The sequence below is a fragment of the Talpa europaea genome, assembly GCF_964194135.1.
Source record: "Talpa europaea genome assembly, chromosome: 16".
Classification (NCBI taxonomy): domain Eukaryota; kingdom Metazoa; phylum Chordata; class Mammalia; order Eulipotyphla; family Talpidae; genus Talpa; species Talpa europaea.
In genome coordinates, this window is record NC_140084.1 from 10,238,200 (window position 1) to 10,257,055 (window position 18,856).

The window sequence follows — 18,856 nt, forward strand, 5'->3', positions numbered from 1 at the left end:
CTTTCAGGAGTTCTTCCCCCAGCCATCAAGGTAGGGAGTTTAGGATACCCTTACATTGTTCCCTTATGCTTTTGTTTATGCTTGAGAGTGGAGAGAAGTGCTATAAAATAATGTGTAGCCTTATTAAGCACTTCAAGTGAATTTCAATTTTTAAAATTCTAAGTAGCTTGTGAATGTGCAAATCAGGCTTGAAAATATTAATGGAGTTACGTCCTAGAAGATCTATAATTGCCAACATAACTCAAGCTTAAGAATGGAACCAAGAACAGAAAGGCTATGAAACCAATGCCAGCATTTGTAGTCAATGCTAATCCAACTTTCACCAGATCCAATCTAAACTTTCACCAGAGCTAGTGGAAGTCATCCAACTAATTGGCTGGCTGGTTATTACATATCCAACAAATTGAACACCTGCCGTATACCAAGCACTATCCTAGCCACTAAAAATGTAATAAAACTTGCCATAGCCTTACTCTCAGAGTTTACTTTTTCAGTGTGGAGAGACAGACAATAAAGAAATAACAGGGTTAATATATAATGCGTCAAGTACTAATAAATTCCTAAAAAGGGTTGGAGGCTGCTTTACACAGGATGGGGGAAGGCCTCTCTATAAGGTGATGTTTGGGCAGAGATTTGAATGAGGGGTGGAAGTCATCCAGCCAAATGTCTTAAGGAAGAACTTTTTAGGTAGAGAGAATAGCAAAGGCAAAGGTGCTCCATCTATCTACTTGGAGCATTCCCAGAGACCGGCCGAAGCAGATGAGGGTGACAAGAGGGGAATTCAGACAGATAGCCAAGGCCATGTCTTGAGTTTCAGGAAGAAGGTCACTATAAGGACTGTGACCTTTTTCAAGTGAGATAGAGTCAATCGCAGGTTTTAGGAAGAGGCATCACGGAATCTGACTTGCATTTTTAGAGGCCCTCTTGGGCTGCTGTGTTAAGAATAGTGAGGGAAGGTCCTCCCCTGGTGGCACAGCAGTTGAGCGCTGGACTGCGGGGCTGCCCGCAGCCTCTGCAATGCCTGTTCGATCCCCGGCCACCGGTGAGGGTCCCACATGGCGCAACAGAACTCTCCTGCCACGCCTGCTGCACCCCTCAGCGCTGTGTATCATCAGTCTGCCTGTTCTGTTCCCTGCTCTGGCTCTGGTGGGTTCTCTTACCCTCCCGCGCTTCTGACTGTACCCAGTGCTTGAATAAATAAATTTAAAAAAAAAAGTGAGGGGAGGCAGGGAGTGAAGGTGGGCAGGAGGTGATGGCTGGAAGGAGGCTCAGGACAGTCTCTGTTGACTTTGCCCTGCCATTGCTATCTTTATCAGGATTGACACTTTGTTTCTCTTAGCTCCTCCAAGAGAAAGATGAGTTGCTGCACCAGCTAGAGAAGGAACTGACACAGGTTCAGAACAACCTCATGAAAAAGGAGATGGAGTTGGAGAAGAAACAACAAATGGCAGCAGAACTCGAAAATGCCATCCAGGAAGTGAAGCAAGATAAATGCAAAATGGGAGCGTGTTCAGCCCTGAAAGCTGAGAACCAGAAGCTGAAGGACTATCTGGAAGAAGCCCAACAGCAGCAAAGACTGGCAGGTAAGTCCCCAGTAGTCCCACCACACTTCCAACCCAGGGGGTCAGAACAACCTCCTTCTACATGACCCTTCCCTACCTCTTCCTACTCAAGATCTCACCCTAACAGCTTACAGCAGTTACACATGCCCTCCCCAGCTCCATCACTGACCCCAAATTCTCCTGCCCTTCGAAGCCCCTACCACATAGCAGGTGCTCAGCTGAGGGGAGCAGACTGCTGACCTCCATACCCACCATTTTCTCAGCGGCCTCAGGTGAAAGCCCTATCCTTTCCTGGCCACTGGGAGAACAAGGCTATGCTCTTTATTTCTTTGCCCCACACTCCTTTTCATCTTCTCAAGGACTTTCATCACATAGCTCGCCTATTTCTTCCTGGCTTTTAATCCTCTCCCTCCTCTTGCCACCAACATTTTTTATTTCTCACAGCTTGCACTGTGGATTGGGTCCATGCCCCTCTGCGGAAACTGCCTCCTCAGAGGTCACCCATAACGTCTTGCTTTGGATATGGGGTTTCTTTGGGGGTAATGAAAATGTTCCGGAATTAGATATTAGTGATGGCTGCACAATTTTGTGAGTATGCCAGAAACCACTGAACTGTACACTTTAAAAGGGTAAATTTTATGCTGTGTGAGTGATAGATCAATTTAGAGGAAAAAAAGAAAGAAAGGTCCAAATCATGGCTTCCTTCACCCTGCTTTAACCCTGTGTGTGCGTGTGCTATTGAGCCCCCACAACTCGACAATTGTCAGTTACCTTTGGAGCCACAAGTCCCTAGCTCTTCCACAGATCTCACCACTATTTCCTCTTTTCCCTCCTGCTCTGATAGGAGCCGTCCATCCCTAAGCCTCTGCTCCTCCCTCCTCCTCTTCCTCTATACACACTCTTTACTAAGCACCTCTTCTGCTCGGGGCTGCACTTCTCTGCAGTTGACTCCAAAATCGAGAGCCCTAGCCCTGACTTCACACTTGTGGTCAGTCTTGTTTGCAGAGACTAACTGCCCATGGGCCACCCACCACCCCCTCCAACTCCGCATTCCAAAAACTGAACCTGTTTTCTTCCCTGCTTAAAAGAATATCCTCCTACTTCCAGGGTGCATAATTACTTCCACAATAATACCACTCCAGCTGGTGCAGCCTCTCATCTTCTCTTAAAGGAGCGGGAAACCAGAAGGGAGTGAAGAGAGAGATGTTTATAGTGGGTATCGTGGTAGAAAGTATAGGATGTAGGGATGTATCTGGCATAGAGAAACTCCACTAGGCCACTTACTGGGATGTTTTCCTCTTCATACCCAATGGAGGCAAGGACTTGGGCTAAAAGGATATTGTAGGAATTCATTCTCCATTCTATTCCTCTCCAGTTTTCCTAAACCTCTCTTTCCTTTATGCTAATCCCTACTCAGTTTTACAAAGTCCTCCCAATCCCCTGTCATCTGTGCTCTTACTCACCTCTGCCTCCCACCTTTCCACCCCACTTTCCAAGTACAGCTTGTCTTCCCCAGCCCCTCCCTGCAATGCCGCCCCAATTCCCCCACAGTGCATTTACTCTCCATTCCCCCATGGCAGAGCCCTTCCTTCCACTTCCTCTAAGGCCCAGCTCAACCTTTGTTCCTCTGTAAGCCCACCTCCAGCTGTTCTTTCCCATGTTGCTAATGCAAGTTTAACATCACGGCATTCTCCGTGCCAGGTGGACAGCTCATTTCTCCCTCATTCCACTGTAAGCTCCATGAGGGCCAGCATCTGTCCCCGGTGACATGTCACATAAAAGAGACTCAGCAATTTCTCCCAGTTTGTTTTAGCCAAGAAAGAGTCACAACTGGGGAGCAGTTGAAGATAGATCACTCAACAAAGCTTCTAGGGAGGTATAGGGAAATGGAGAGGAGTGAGGACAGATTGGAAATTGACACAGGTCACAAAATGAAGGAACCAACTTTCTAACTAGCCTTCATTAAGAGAGCTTAGTGACACATACTTCCTTCTCACATGAGATTGTCCCCGGCTCATCTCCTGCCCTCTGCAGCACAGCAAGCAGCCCAATATAAAGAAGAGGCCATAATAGCACAGGGTAACCTGGAGGATACTCAGAGGAAACTGCAAAACTGCCTTTTCATGGAGAAGCAGAAAGCAGATACCATCCAGGAGCTACAGAGAGAACTCACAGCCAACAGGTACCACAGGTTCACCTCCAGAGACAGGTCCTGCCCCCTGTGAGTCTGTTAGAACCACTCTGGGCAGCTGCCCAGGAGCAGGCTAGCAAGCCCTGGGTGGCCAGCTCACTGTCTGTCCTCCATTTTGCTCTAGGAAACGAATAGAGGAGCTGTTGTCAGAACACAGTGAGACCCTGAGGAAGCTTGAAAATTCAGAAAAGGAAAGGAAGCAGCTTCAGAAGACATTGTCTGAACAGGAAGCGAAAGTGAATGAGCTGCTAGATCATATAAAACTCCTGAAGCAGCAGGTATAAAGGGCAAGTAGGCACCGGCTCAAGCTTTTGCTCTGCTTAAGATGAAATATGTTGGTCTTCACTTGGCAAGATGGCACCACCCATCCATTGCAAGCTAATTGTCCAGAGTTTATGTGCAAGTGCTAACCCAGCCACTGAGCTCCAGTTCCCACGACCAATCCTAAGATTTTCAAGGGCTAAGCCTGAATTCTCCCAAGACTCAAAAGTTAACCTTGCCAATCAATTTAAAGGTTTTGATCTCTGAATTATTCTTAAGGTTTTTTTTTTAAAAAAAAAACTTTATTCAAGTGAAAATCAAAATCAACAAAAAACTATGAACCAAAGATACTCTCTGGGGGGTGGGGAGCGGGGAGGGGAGGGATTGGGGTCAAAATAAGGGGGTTGCAATTGTATGGGGAATATAAAAATAAAATTTATTTAAAATAAATAAATAAAAATTAATTAATTAAATTAAAAATAAAAATAAAATAAAATAAATTAAAAAAAACTTTATTCAAAGAAGTTTTTATGTGGAAAGATTTGGTGAGTAAGTGGGAGAGGAAATGGATGCCTGGAAACTGGATATATAAATAAAATTAAGTTGGTGTATTTAATTGAACAATGAGAAAATGTTTCTGAGCATCAGAGGAAACTATTATACATGTTAAATAACCAAGGAGTTGTTTTCATGTTTATTTATTTCTACATTCCTTTTGTACAGTTATCTAAGGATTTTTTTCCCCAAAAAATATATACAGACTAAGACTGTCTTCAGTACAATTAGTATAGTCTTTATTTTCTCAGAACAAGGAGCAAGCCTCCAGCATAAGCAAACTAAAAGATGAACTTCGGGAGACAACAAAGTCACTGGAGGAGAAGCTGGAGCAGCTGAAAAAATGCAAAGAAAAGGAGAAGTTACTGGAACAAGAGTTTGAAGGACTCCAAGAGGAAGAGAGAAAGAAAGAAAAGATGGTGAGAAGAGAGGCTGGCAAGAGCCATGGTCTGGAATCTGGGGTCAGGCAAGAATCCAGATGGGTGTGGAGGAAGACGAGGCCATGGGCGCTTAGCAGAGACAGGAGGGAAGTGGGGGAGACAAGGGACTGGGAGAGAAGGCCTAAGGGTAGAGGAGCTGTGAGTGAGGGAAGGAGGGGTACACTTCTGTGGGAGTCTGAAGATAACACCTTTCTGGACTTTGTTCTTTAATGGGAGAGCAGTTAAAGGAGAATTTGAGAAAGTGTGAGGAGGAAAATGAGAGTCTCAAAGGACAGTTAAAGCAAAGTTGTGCACAACTGGAATCCTCTCTCTGCAAACTCAACACCTCCCAGCAAGCCATCCAAGAGCTGAATAATGAGGTGAGTAAACCAAAAAAAGACCCAAGATGGTGGGAAACTTGAACCCCACAATAACCCTTGACCTGACATCATCACCTATATCTCCTCCACCATAAAATAGTCTCTTCCACACATGGAAGGTTTTGTTTCCTATCTGGTGGAACTCCCAAGTTATCTAGGCTTTGGCATCGTCTTCCAATGTAGCATTTTAGATCAGAGTTGAGTGAATCCATTTTGGGGGGCAATTTGCTATGGAACATTTTTGAAAATTATCCCAAAGCGCAAAAGGAGGGTGGAAATTGTCCTAAGCGCTACAAATAAAGATGACAAAAAAGGAGTAAATGGCATCTAACATGTGCAGCTCTGCTTGAATTCAGCCGTCCTTTATCAACTATCTATTTAGTCCTTTGCCTGCCTTGCATCTCTTTACTCCCAAGTAGATAGACATAAATATATCATGATCCTCGATTTACAGAGGGAAGAAAGGCTGAGATTCAAAGTGATGGAATGGGCTAACACATGGACCTGGGTCATCTGGCTCTAATATCTGGCTCCTGACCCCTTCCCCATTCATCATGAAAAAACAGCACTCTCCCCACCTGAACACATTCCATCTTTGTGAATCAAAAAGAAATACATCCTCTTGAGAGACCAAGCAACTCCAATTCCTTCATAATACTTTTTAAAGTTTATCTCTTGAAATTCTGTGATTATTCTAAGTATAAGAACAGCACTGCCCACTAGAACTCTATGCAGTGATGGGAAATTTCTCTATCAGAGCCACGTAATACTATATCCACTAGCCACCTGTGGCTACTGCGTGCTTGGAATATGGCCTCATATCTTGAAATATTTCCCATCTCTTTGATTCTTGTACATTTTTAACTGTGTTTCATAATCACTTACTGTTACAAGAACCCTCATTTATATGTATACATTTATCCTATGTTTGAGTGAGCTCTAGCCTATGATACTCACAGGAAATTGTAGCGTGTCAATTGACAAACTACAAATTTTTGCTTGGGTTGGTGCCTGCAGTGTGGTATTCAACCGTAGCACCCTTTCCTTGCTTTATACATTAATGGAGTCCATGCTTCATTATGATGCTCCCTCTAAGCTTCCTGTTGTTATCCTTTATCAAGTCTTTGATTCAATTCCCCAGTTACTAAGAGCTTTATCAATATGGATGTTGAATATTATCAAATCCTTCTCTTCTAGAAACCATTGAAATGATTCTATCACTTTTGTCCTTAAATCTGTCATGTGGTGAATAAGATTAATTGATCCTAATTTTGGTACACCCTTGCTTCTCTGCTATGAATCCCGGCTGTGTATAATATATCACTCTTAATACAACACTTACCATATTCTAAGAAGTAAAATAAGTCCACTATGACTGGAATGATGCAATCAAAGGGAACATTGGTAAAGGATAAGAGTAGTAGGGTAAGCAGAGGCAGATATTGTGGCCTCTACTAAGAAATGTTGGGTTTTATTCTAAAAACAATGGGAGGAGAGTGGTGTGATTTCCTCAAAGGAACAGGAGAGATGATTTGATCTACGTTTTCAAAATATAACTCTGACTGGCCTCCCTGGTGGTGCAAGGGGTTAAGCAGTGCGCTATGAAGCAATCCAAAGCCTCTGCAGCACGAGTTCGACCCCTGGCCAGCCAGGGAGCATCCCACATGGCGCAGCAGAGCTCTCCTGCCTCTCCCGCTGCTCCCCTCAACAGTGTGTTTCAGTCAGTCTGTCTGTTCTGTTCCCCACTCTGTCTCTGGTGAATCCTCTCACCCCCCGCATCTCAAGCCTGTACCCCAGCTGTTGTATGCATAAATAAATAAATCTTTAAAATATATATGTATGTATAACTCTGACTAAGAAAAAGATATAAGGAAACCAGTTAAAAGGCTATTCTGTCCAAGCTAGAGTGAGTGATGTCAGATAGCAAATTCAGAATGTGTTTTTGGAAGTAGAACAGACCAGATTAACTGATGAAATAATATGAGAGAAAGCAAGCAAGTGAGGATGACTAAGTGGAACTCACTTATAAAATCATCTAGGTCTAATGCCTTTGACTAGGAAGGAAGTGAATCTTTTAAGAGACCTTTGATTAGAATTCTTTGATTCTGTGATTTACATATGTCTGTCAACAGGTTTTTAGTATCTTTATTCAAGACAATAAAATTTCTCATGTTAGAGAAATGTAAAACAAACCTTTCATTTAGCTTCTGCCATCATTGTGATTTTTTTCCACTACCCTTCTTTTTACTGTCACGGGCCTGTGGTGCCATTTCTCAATTATCAAGAACTTATGGTGAATTATAGTTTCTCCAGTGACTCCCCTGGTTTACTAGGAAGATCCCACTTCACTCCATATTTTTCAAAACTCCCCATAAAAGGGGCCTCCCCACGTGGCGCAGGCAGTTGAGCGCAGCACTGTGAAGCTGTCCGCAGCCTCTGCAGCGCAAGCTCGATCCCTGCCAGTGGGTGAGGGTCCCACATGGCGCAGCAGACCTCTCCTGTCTTGCCCGCTGCTCTCCTCAGCAGTGTATTTCATCATTCTGCCTGTTCTGTTCCCCGCTCTGTCTCTGGTGAATCCTCTCAGGCTCCCGGGCTTCTGGCCTGTACCCCAGTTCTTGTATAAATAAATAAATAAATCTTTTTAAAAAAAAAAAAGTCTCCATAAAAGATGCAGTTCTATTTCCAGAAGACAAAAGTATTCCATCTTTTAGGAACAGTTTCACCCTAGTGCATGTAGACACAGGGTCAGAAGTCCAGTCTAACACTTCTCATCTCACAAATTCCTAGGGTCAAAGATAATCAAACTTTCCATCTGAAAAAATAATAAATTTCAAACACTGAGCAGTTACTGAAGAAAACCTAAGAGAATGTTTTTGTGTATACAGCCACATGGAAAATGCAGGTGTACTAGAATACCAAATAACACAAGCCAGGCCCATGAATTCCTAAGGTCTCCCTCCTGCTTCCAGAGTCAGAAGAAGAGCTCTGTCCATAGAGTATATAATAAGACAGCTAGTTATTCAATGTGTTCATGATCATAATAACTCACAGCTGTATGATTTCCTTCTTACACACATAATCTCATTTTATCATCACAAAAACTCTATGAAAAGCTGAAATTACCTCAATTTACAGAAAAGAAAACTGAGACTCTGCAAAATTAAGAAAATGACAAAATTAAGAAAATTAACCGGGGCCTCAATCCACATCCTCTAACTCTTACTCTCAATTCCTTTTAGCTATACTAGGAATACTCATTACTAAGTTTAACACACAGACGTCAGTGTTTAAACACACTTCTGCCACAGCTGTATGTTCAATTCATCCCTAATTCCAAACATTGCCCATTGCAATATCTCATTCAGCCAAAAAACAAATAAAATCACATAGTATTTATTGAGCACCTAGTCAGTAGGTGAAATGAAAAAGCACAGAGTCCATTTTCATGGTGCATCAAGTCTAGTGAATTCTTTTTTTTTTTTAAAGATTTATTTATGCATACAAGAACTGGGGTACAGGCCAGAGATGCGGCGAGGGGGCAGTGAGAGGATTCACCAAAGACAAAGTGGGAAGCAGAACAAACAGATTGACTGAAATACACTGCTGAGGGGAGCAGCGGACCAAGCAGGAGAGATCTGCTCCATGTGGGTATCTCCCTGGCCAGGGATTGAACTCATACTACAGTGGCTGCAGATAGCTTCATAGGTTGCGTCTTAACCCCCTGAGCCACCAGGGAGGCCCAAGTCTAGTGAATTCTTGAACTAAGAAACTAAGGGAGGCATAAGGTACAGCTGAAATTTGTTTTGTTTCCTGTCCTAGATTTGGATTCCAGATCTTATCAAGGGCTGCTGGGTCTGTGAAAGGAATATTTCATGTGCTTGGCACATTGTGCCCTGGGACTTCCAGGATATTTGGGGGACATACTATCCAGGAGGAGAAGTGTAGTGAGAGGGCTGCAGAAGAGCCTGTGAGGGCTCTTTGTAACAGTGAGGTGAAGACGTGGGCATTACCGCAGCCTGCTCTGCAGGTTGATTCAGTCAGAGTCCATTTGCTATAGACACAGAGAATGAATCTGTGGCTATGAGTTTGACAGAGATGTTCCCCTTCCCTAAAGATCACCTGTCAGAAGGAGTCCTTAGACGATCTGCAGGTCCAGCTGGATATGGCTGTGCAGAGAGAGAAGCAAAATCTCCTGAACACCGTCAGTAAGGAAATCTATGAAGAGTTATCACGAAAATCAGCCATCTACCAAGATGACCTGGCACAAGCACTCGATAAGGTGGGCCACCCCCTCTCTGCTCCTGGGCTCTTGTGGGGCAAAGAAATATCAGAGTAGCATGAGACAGACAAGAGCTGAATTCCTGCATGACTGGCTGTCAACAGGGCCATCAGCAAATCTTTGCATGGGCTGGGATGCCCCTCCAGAAGTTTGCTTTCTCTTACTTAGGGTTGTGGGGAGGGGGGGTTGGGAGCGTACAGATGGGAGCCAAATAAAACAAATCTTTCTGCCAAGGGGTGACCCATGGGGCAGGTTTTCCTGAAACATGTATTGTCAAGGGTTCTGATCATGCCTAGCTGGTGTGTTTATATCACTGGAAAGAAGATACATGGGAAGGACAAGAGGGGGTGGGCCAGGGTGTGTGCAGAAAACCAGGCAGTGTCAATTCCTACCCTTCACTGGGGAGGTGGAGGTTCAGGGGTTTGTACCACCCAGGGCCGAAGGATGGGGAGGGACCAGAGCCCTTTCCTATTCAGGACTCAGCAGAGAGGCCCACAGCACTTTGATAGCCACTCTCATCCCACTTGTCTTTACCGGAAGCTGGATCAAGCAACCTCAGAAACAAAGACCCTGCACCGAAGCTTGTTACAGGCTCAAGGAAGGAGAAGCATTCTGGAAGATGAAATCATGGTTTATGAGGATCGAATGAAAAAGCTTAACATGGAATTAAAAAAACTGCAGGGCTTCCACCAAGAGAGTGAGATGGAGGTAAGGAGCAGCCTGGGGCTCAGGCTGCTTTCCTGTTTAAGGTCCACAACCCAGTTCTTGCACTGAGAACTGAGCCATTCCTCTTTTTTTTTTTTAAAGATTTATTTATTTATTCATACAAACACTGGGTACAGTCAGAAGCACAGGAGGGTGAGAGCATTCACCAGAGCGGGGAGCAGAGCAGGCAGAAGGACCAAAGTACACTGCTGAGGGGAGCAGCGGGCGGTAGGAGAGGTCTGCGCGCCATGCGGGACCCTCCTCTGGTGGCCGGGGAGCAGCCAGGGATGGAACCAGCGCCGCGGAGGCTGCGGGCAGCTTCGCAACCAGTGCTCAACCGCTGTGCCACTGGGGAGGCCCCATTCCTCTTTTTTTAATATAATTTTTTTAATTTTGTATATTTTTTACATCATTTTTCATTTTTGCATAATGTATGCATTTTCATTTTGGTTCCCATACAATCCCCACCACCCCCTTGTTTTGCTCCTACTCCCTCCTCCCCACCCTGTAGTAGGAATTTAGAAAACCTTAATAAGGGACCAGGAAAAAGACTAATTATAATAAAGTAAAAATCAAAATCAACAAGCAACAAGCAACTATAAACTTGAGCCATTCCCTTTGCTCTGTGAACTTCAGCAGAGGCTGCAATGATCAGATCAGGGACGCCCTCTGCTGGCGACTGAAAATAAAATGCCCTACTAAGGTCCATCCCCAGGCCTTGCATGGGTCCCCTGGAGTTGGGTGGGCAAACTGGGGGCCTCCCTCTCACTTTGTCCTCCTGAGTAGGTGCACGCCTTTGACAAGAGGCTCGAGGAAATGAGCAACCAAGTGTTGCAGTGGCAGAAGCAGCACCAGAATGACCTCAAGATGCTGGCCGCTAAAGAGGAGCAGCTCAAGGCATTCCAGGAAGAAATGGCCACCCTGAAAGAGAACCTTCTGGCAGACGACAAGGAGGTGGGCACTCCTCATCTGCTGACCACGTTGTCCCAGCCCTCCCAGCACACCCCATGCCACCTGGATGCCAGACAGTTCTTGGTGGGGTGGGGGTGTTCGAGAGGAAGGAAAGGACACCACGCCGCTCTATTCAGTCCAAAGCAGGACCTGGGTGCAGTGGGCTCACAAAAGCTGTATCGTTCCAACTATCTTCCTGTGACCTTGCTGATAGAGATATTGAGCAGAACAGAGGCCCCAGTCCAGAGAAGAGAGTGCCAACTCCCTGTCAGGTACACCTGCTGCCCCTGCCTTAGATGAGCCACTGGGCAGTCCTCCAGGGTCCTCTATGATGCTTTCAGCAGCCCCAGACTCTGCAGGAGAGTCAGCTGCTCAGAGATCTTCAGGCAAGCCTCAAGCCCAGATCCCTGAGCAGTGAAGGTCATGGCAGGAGGCCCACAGGGCCTTTGCTAGAATTAGAAAAAAAGGTATTCCTTCCTCAAGATAATTTTTCTGCCATCTATGTAAACACTGGCTTAACATACAGGTTGCCTCTGCCATGTAAAAGTGGAATGTTCCTGTTTTCTAAGTTATTTGGGGGATCTGGGAATGCTCAAATTTTTCTCCATATGAAACAATGGAAGTAGCATTTCAAGACCCAGTAAAACCTACCAAATCATATCAATAGGAATATTCTACTTCCAGATAGCAGGGAAAGGGTGTTGCTTTTTTTAGAACAAACCACTTTAATGTCTTTGGCCTAAAAGTATACATGTACACATCTGCTTTGTGCCTCAACGGTACCTGCTCAGAGATGTCACCTTCGTGGGGGTGCAACCTACTCTGCTAGAGAAGGAGGTCCTGCTGTGCCATCCATCTCTGGCATGCAGGGTGGGTGGCAGCCCCTTTTCCTTCTCGCAGGAAGAGAGAAGAGGCCTGCTTTGGGAGCAGCGAGGGGATGGGCCTGTGCTCCCACCCCTTACTATTTCTTTTTCTTCCACAACAAAGTCCTGTAGCCTGCCCCAGCGGCCTGTGCCCAAAGAAACCTGTAGGCTGCACCGGGAGAATGATCAGATTATGTGCAACATGGAGCAGTGGGCAAAAGACCAAAAGTGAGTAAGGAAGAGAAAATAAGGCAGGGTCCCAAGCTAGGCTGAACTGAAGAGCTGCACACATGCCAAAGAACAGCATAACTCACACACACACACACACACACACACACACACACACACACACGCTGCCCTCCTGGGAAAACAGTCTAGTCTCCCCCCACACCCACGATTTGGGGATGAAATGGAAGGATCTGGACTCTTCTCACCTGTTGCAAAGGCCTGCTGGCTTAGAAACAGAGCAGTCACAAGATAGACGGGGAGCTTCAATTTCCCCTTCCCAACCTGGGGCCTGACTTCACTGTCTGGATCCCCTGAACTAGCCCAGGAGCAGGTGACTTTGCACAGGAATTGAACATAGGGGTACCTCTTCATTGCCAGGTGCTCAGGGGACTGGGTGCTAATCCTAGGGCCCAGCAGAAGACTTGCCAAAATCTTGTTCAGTGGTTCATGCCCTTGCTTCCAGGGGTACGGGGACTCATTTCTCTTGTGGATTCTGTCACAGGATCGCCAACGAGAAGCTAGGAAACAAGCTCCGCGAACAGGTCAAATACATCGCCAAGCTGACTGGGGAAAAGGAGTAAGTCATCCCACGCCACCCTGCCTGCTCTGGGGCCCTGAGGTCCCAAGGAGCCAGGCCTGGCTTCACCTCTCGACAGGCGGCTCCAGGGAAACCCTGGTGCTCTGGAAAGACCCCCAGTCCTGTGTCTGCATCTGTGGGATGGAGGGTGCATCACTTACCTCTTCAGGCCTTAGTTCCCTTAGTTCTATGGTGTTAATAGTCTCCTGTGCTTCCCCACTATCACTCTGTGACTCTGGATCAAAACTACTAAGAAGGAAACAGGCAGTGCCAGGCCACTCTGTCACGGTTAGGCTAAGGGGAAAAGCTGCTGTACAAGGACATCTCCAGTGAAGGAACATGGGACACAGAAGGAACGTCCCAGTGAAGTGAGCTGTCCAGGCAGGGGGTTCTTCTGCCCCCCATGGTCATCTGGGGCCTAGATTCCCTCTACTTGTTGCTCGATCACCACCATCCTGTAACCTTGGTTCACCCTTATGGTCACAGCTGCTCCACAGAAAGCACAGTGTGAGAGGGGTGTTAGGGTCTGGGAGCAGGTGTGAAGGGATGGATGTCTAGCACTGAGATTGGGAGGCAGTGCTCTAGGGCAGTACTTTCCCACCTCTGTCAGGAACACTTGAAAAATGACCATGCGTCCTTGGCACCCTAGGAAGATGGCCTGGGGTGGGGCTGCCTGTGGCAAAGGTGACCAAACAGCAGCTGCCCAAGGACTGAGCTCTGTCTAGGCTTTGCTCCTAAAAGGGGTGGCTGCAGAGAAGGAGAGGGCACAATTGTTGCAGTTAGGAGCACAAGCAGCTGAGGGGCCAGGCCTGGGGCAGAAAGGACAGGATATTGGAGGCATCAGGATGCCTCCAGGGAACCAGAGAGAGGAGCTGAGCAGTAGGGAGCCAGGGCCCAGCGCCCATGGAGTGTGGTGATGACAAGAGGGGTGCGAGGAAAGGGGTGCCTTCCACACCAGTGGGTTTTCAGGGAGCAAGGGGACAGGGCATATGACCAGAGAAGAAACTGAGGATGAACTCTATTTGCTCTCGCCTAGACGAGACCATGAATTGTCAGGGGGACAAAAACATTTTATGAAAGGGTTTCACTAAAAAAAAAGAAAGAAAGAAAGAAAATAGACCAGAATCTAAGGGTACCACAGAACTCCAGGATTTTTCTTGTATTGTGCCAAGTTCCAGGACGTTCTGTTCACAAAGAAGTCATTCTTGAGTTTGATCTTGTTTGAAAGAAAGTCATCTCTTAACAAGAACTCAACTAATATTTATGACTGGCATGTCCAAGGCACCATTCTGTTTTAATAATAAGTGTATTCACTTGTTTAGTTGTCATAAGACCACACGAGTTCATTGCAGTTATTACCCCTTTTAAGGCTGAGGAAAGAAAGGAATTGAAAGGCGAAGTACCTTGCCCAAGTCTCATGACTAACAAATGGCAGGGCCAAAATTCCAACTGGGAAAGTGGAGACCCCCCTGTTCCTCACTGCCACATTGGTTTGGAGAAATAAGACTCCTGATATGAATACCTGTGCTTCCTGGAGATATACTAAGTTCTTTTCCTCCTCACCTGCATGGCAGCCACCATGCCCGCATCCATGAGAAGGGGATAAGGAACCTGCCTTCGCTCTCATCAGACCCAGGTCCCTGTGCTCTCACCCTTCAGCAAAGGGCGGTGGAAGAACGCAGGCTTTGGCCTCAGACCTGGGGGCACGTGCTTCTGAGGCCTGGCCCTGGGAACCCTAGCACACATGGGTCAGTCATTCCTAGCAGCCTCCTGGCTCTTCACTTCAGGTTTCCATCATTTGTGTGACTGGATCTCTTGACGAATCCCAGGAGGCAGATCAGACTTGATTTTCCCCATTCTGCAGGCCCAGAGCTGACACAGTGGGTTCTGGGTCCACCCCAACCCCAGGCCTGCACTACTTCCAGGGGTCACACTCAGGCCTCCCTTTCTGCGTGAGAGAACCAACCCACAGGCACCAGGCAGCCTCGGCCTTCCTTCCCGGGGTGACTTTATCTGTCCTCTCCAGTGGGGAACCAAGTTGCAGAAACCAACCCAACACCACCTGTCCTTCCCTCTCCTTCCCCAGCCACCTCCACAATGTCATGATCCATCTGCAGCAGGAAAACAAGAAGCTTAAAGATGAGATAGAAGAGAAGAAGCTGAAAACCGGGAAACAGAGGCTGTGCGCCAAAGCCCTGAATCCATGCAAAATAGAGTCCCCACAAAGGGGGAAAGGATATAGTGCCTTTAACTGGAGTGGGGCAACCCATGATGTGAGCCATACCCTGGAGGTCCGCAAGATCATCGGGATACCCCACTGTCCAGGTATGTCCACCCTTTGCTTTTTGCAGTTTGCTCGGATGTCATCTTGTTTAGTCCCATAGGTCAAAAAAAAAAAAAATAGCAGTGTGATTTTATTCCTCCAGAGATCACTGGACCTAGAAGAAAACAGATCTTTTGCTTAGCTAATCTGGACCAGAAATAACTGTTTCCTCAGCTGTAGCGAGAAGCAAATTAAAGCTCGTTCTGATCTAAAAATCTTTGACAGCACCCAGTTGCCTCAAATCTCAGCCCTAACCCTTCCCCTGACCCATTCTCCCTTTTGTGAAGTGTGGAGACAAACGGGAAGCATGAAGAATAGGCATCACCCTCCGTTCATGTGTTCTGGAACTACATAAGAGCACAGACTGGGTCCATGCCTACTATTTTCTGCCCTCTATAGACCCCATATTACCCAAGAAGGAAGAAGTCACCCCATCATGGAGCTGCCTGGCCTTGAGGCCAGTCCTTAGGAATCACCTCATGAATTTCTTCTCCAATCAAGACTGTCCTTTCTTCCCTGTCCCCTCAGGTTCTTCATATTGCTAGAATCGGCCCCTTGCCCCGAGCACATTTTCTACACGAGATTTTCAGAAGACAATGAGTTCCCATCCCTCGCTCCTCACCTGGACCAGCTCTGGTGGAAATATAGCAAGACCCCAGCCTATTTTCAAGCTGCTAACACTTTATGAGTTTTGCCCAATTCCTGCAGTGGAGTGAGCCTTGGCTCACTCCAGGCCCAAACTCTAAAATAAAGACATGAGCACAGCAGCCTCGGTGCACTCTTGGTGTCTTGCGCACATCTCTGCCCCCAGCAACATGTTGATCCCCGTTTTCTTTGGATTCTAAAAGATATAGATCTCTTTCACGTATATAGGGAGTTATGATTCCCAAAGCAAGCTTTTGGATTATATGGATTAGTTTTTAAACCAACAAGAGATAATTAGCTCCTTTTTTATTCTCTCCATCTCTGTCTGGAATTTAAGAAGAAAAAAATCTGAAAACCTCAAAAAGGAAAGTAATCCTCAGACCCAAAAGAAAGGAAGAGAAATAAGTGATGTGTATTCCAAATGGAGGAGGGAGAGATAGCCATCTGCCTTCTCCCTGGCCGCCATATTCCATGCCTCCTTTGAACAATTTTATTTTTCTCCCCAGCCAGCTCAATACAAGTAAAATTCCATTATAAGAAACTCCAAGGACAGCTAAACGATTTTATTGTGGTAGGATTTTGTTTAACTGAGTACCTGTCTGGAATTTATATTTCTAGTCTGTAGAAAACTGAGAGAAATAGCCACTAAGATAAAATAAGAGAAAGAAATGAAAGAGCTTGCATTATGGGAGGCGGGGAGGGAGCATAGGACAAGCAAAGGAGGAAACCCTCCTTTTTGTCATAGTTCTTAAATATTCTTGCCACCCTCCCCGCCAAATAAAAGCCAAGAAAATTCACTGCTAATGGCAACATCCTATATATTATATAGGATATTATATAGGATGCCCCTGCCAGGCCTTGGGAAAGGCAAGTTCCTAAGTTTAGCTTGAGGCAGGAGTGACAGGCATCTCTAGTAGTTTCTGTCGGGTTGGTTGTTGTCAATTTATGCTCCTTGGACTGTGTTCCCCATTTGGTTTAGAATAAGGATATATTTTCCAGAGAAAACAAAAACTGAAGAATCTGGTACTAATGAAATGGCTTCCTAGTTCTCACCTTTGACCCATTTATATTCAAAATCATCACAATCCCCAGTACAATTTACTAAAAAAGCATTTTGTTTCCATAATTTGCAAAAATGTTTTCATTTATTTGGCCAAAGTGACAACTAGATGCTTTGAATCTTGTATATTTTTCTCAAAGTTCTTTCACTGCCTATGAGGTGATTATACGAGAGCAAAGCAGGTCGCCTATAATGGTGAGCAGAGGAGCAGCAGAGCTGGAGAAACACCTGCACATCTCCCAGCAGCCTGGCCTTGCAAGCCCAGACAGCCAGCAGACCTGCTGGAGTAGGAGAACTGGACTTAGGGAAATCTAGTTCCTCTGAAGACCAGTAAAGGACAGTGAGTGTTGCCTGTTATTCTTTAAGAAATAATGAAAAGGAGGGGCCTCCCTGGTGGTGTAGAGGTTAAGTCTCAGCACTATCATGTTATCACCGCTGCAGTCCTGGCCGGGGAGCTACCCATACAGCGCAGCAGACCTCTCCTGTCTCGCCCACTGCTCCCCTCAGCAGTGTATTTCAATCAGTCTGCCTGTTCTGTTCCCCACTCTGTCTCTGGTGAATCTTCTCAACCTCCACACCTCTGGCCTGTACCCCAGTTCTTGTATGCATAAATAAATAAATCTTTAAAAAAAAAAAAAGAAGGGAGTTCCTTAAAAGGTAGTTTGAACAGCTGACATTTTTAAATGTCATTTATTTTTAGAAATGATCTCTATATGATACTATAATGGTAGATGCATGTCCTTGTACATTTGTCCAAACCTGTAGAACATGGCCAGTGGACTTTGGGCAACTACCATGTCTCAGTGTAGGTTCATCAACGGTAACAAATGTGCCTCTTGTGCTGGATGCTGATAATGGGGAGCATATATGGGGTCTGGGGGCATGTGGGGAATCTCTGTGTCTCCTGCTCAGTTTTGCTATGCACCTAAAATTGTTCCAGCAATTAACAAAAAAGGAAAAGAGAACTGTTTATGAAGCTACGACCCAGCCAAGGGGATTGTAAATAAGTGCCTCGGCCACCGAGTGGGAGGAGATCACTCAGATTCTGATACGAGGGCCTATACAATCCTTTGAGAGGCAGATCCTCTTCTACCAACCTGAGTACAGATCTTCTCCCACTGAGTTAAAGGAACCCAGAGCAAACACCAGCCACATCATCCTGTTGCTAACTAAAGAGATGGGGGCTCCCAGGACCACCACTTTGCCACACAGGCACTTGACTTTGGGCACTCTTTCCACAGCCCAACTGAGGAGGAAATTTCCCGCCAGTGACAGGACCTAGCAGGCAGGTTCTGAGGTCCCCAGCATGAGCCCCTCAGCTGTGTGTCTAAAGTCTCCTGTTCCCATCAACAGGGTTTTTCTTTTTTTTTTTTTTAATTTATTTATGCAGACAAGAACTGGGGTACAGGCCAGAGGTGCAAGGGGTGAGAGGATTCATGAGAGAGAGTGGGAAACAGAACAGGCAGACTGACTGAAATACACTGCTGAGGGGAGCAGCGGGCGAGACAGGAGAGGTCTGCTGCGCCATGTGTGTCACCTCCCTGCCCAGGGATGAAACTTGTGCTGCAGTGGCTACAGATAGCTTCATAGTGTTTGTGACTTAGACCCCTGTGACACCAGGGAGGCCCTCCATCAACAGGTTTTAAAAGCCAGGCAGGGCACCCCCTTATTTCATGTCAAGAAGTCTGAAAGCCAGTCTCAGGACCCACTTCAGGGCTTTTGTACCTCTAGAAAAAAAAAATAACAGCTGTCATCTGAGGAAAAGATGGTACATAGCGTTAAAGCCAGAAGAGACTTTAATGTGACTCTCTCTGCAAACAGTCCATAATTAAGAAGAAAACTATGGAGTCACAGGTC

The 18,856-nt window shown here is 46.0% G+C and overlaps 1 protein-coding gene across 1 annotated transcript in view; it reads left to right on the top strand.

Moving 5' to 3' along the window:
* The window catches only part of PMFBP1 (polyamine modulated factor 1 binding protein 1), a gene marked incomplete at both ends in the record, with an annotated part of 41,881 nt that extends 25,899 nt beyond the window's left edge, over positions 1–15,982 (top strand). Inside the window, 12 exons of the mRNA XM_084256561.1 lie at positions 1,340–1,583; positions 3,597–3,783; positions 3,878–4,031; positions 4,821–4,988; positions 5,231–5,368; positions 9,483–9,647; positions 10,188–10,355; positions 11,139–11,306; positions 12,291–12,394; positions 12,897–12,971; positions 15,058–15,296; positions 15,840–15,982. Of these exons, the coding sequence (XP_084112687.1) occupies positions 1,340–1,583; positions 3,597–3,783; positions 3,878–4,031; positions 4,821–4,988; positions 5,231–5,368; positions 9,483–9,647; positions 10,188–10,355; positions 11,139–11,306; positions 12,291–12,394; positions 12,897–12,971; positions 15,058–15,296; positions 15,840–15,982 (1,953 nt within the window). The remainder of the gene's footprint in view (positions 1–1,339; positions 1,584–3,596; positions 3,784–3,877; positions 4,032–4,820; positions 4,989–5,230; positions 5,369–9,482; positions 9,648–10,187; positions 10,356–11,138; positions 11,307–12,290; positions 12,395–12,896; positions 12,972–15,057; positions 15,297–15,839) is intronic.
* Positions 15,983–18,856: the final 2,874 nt, after the last annotated feature.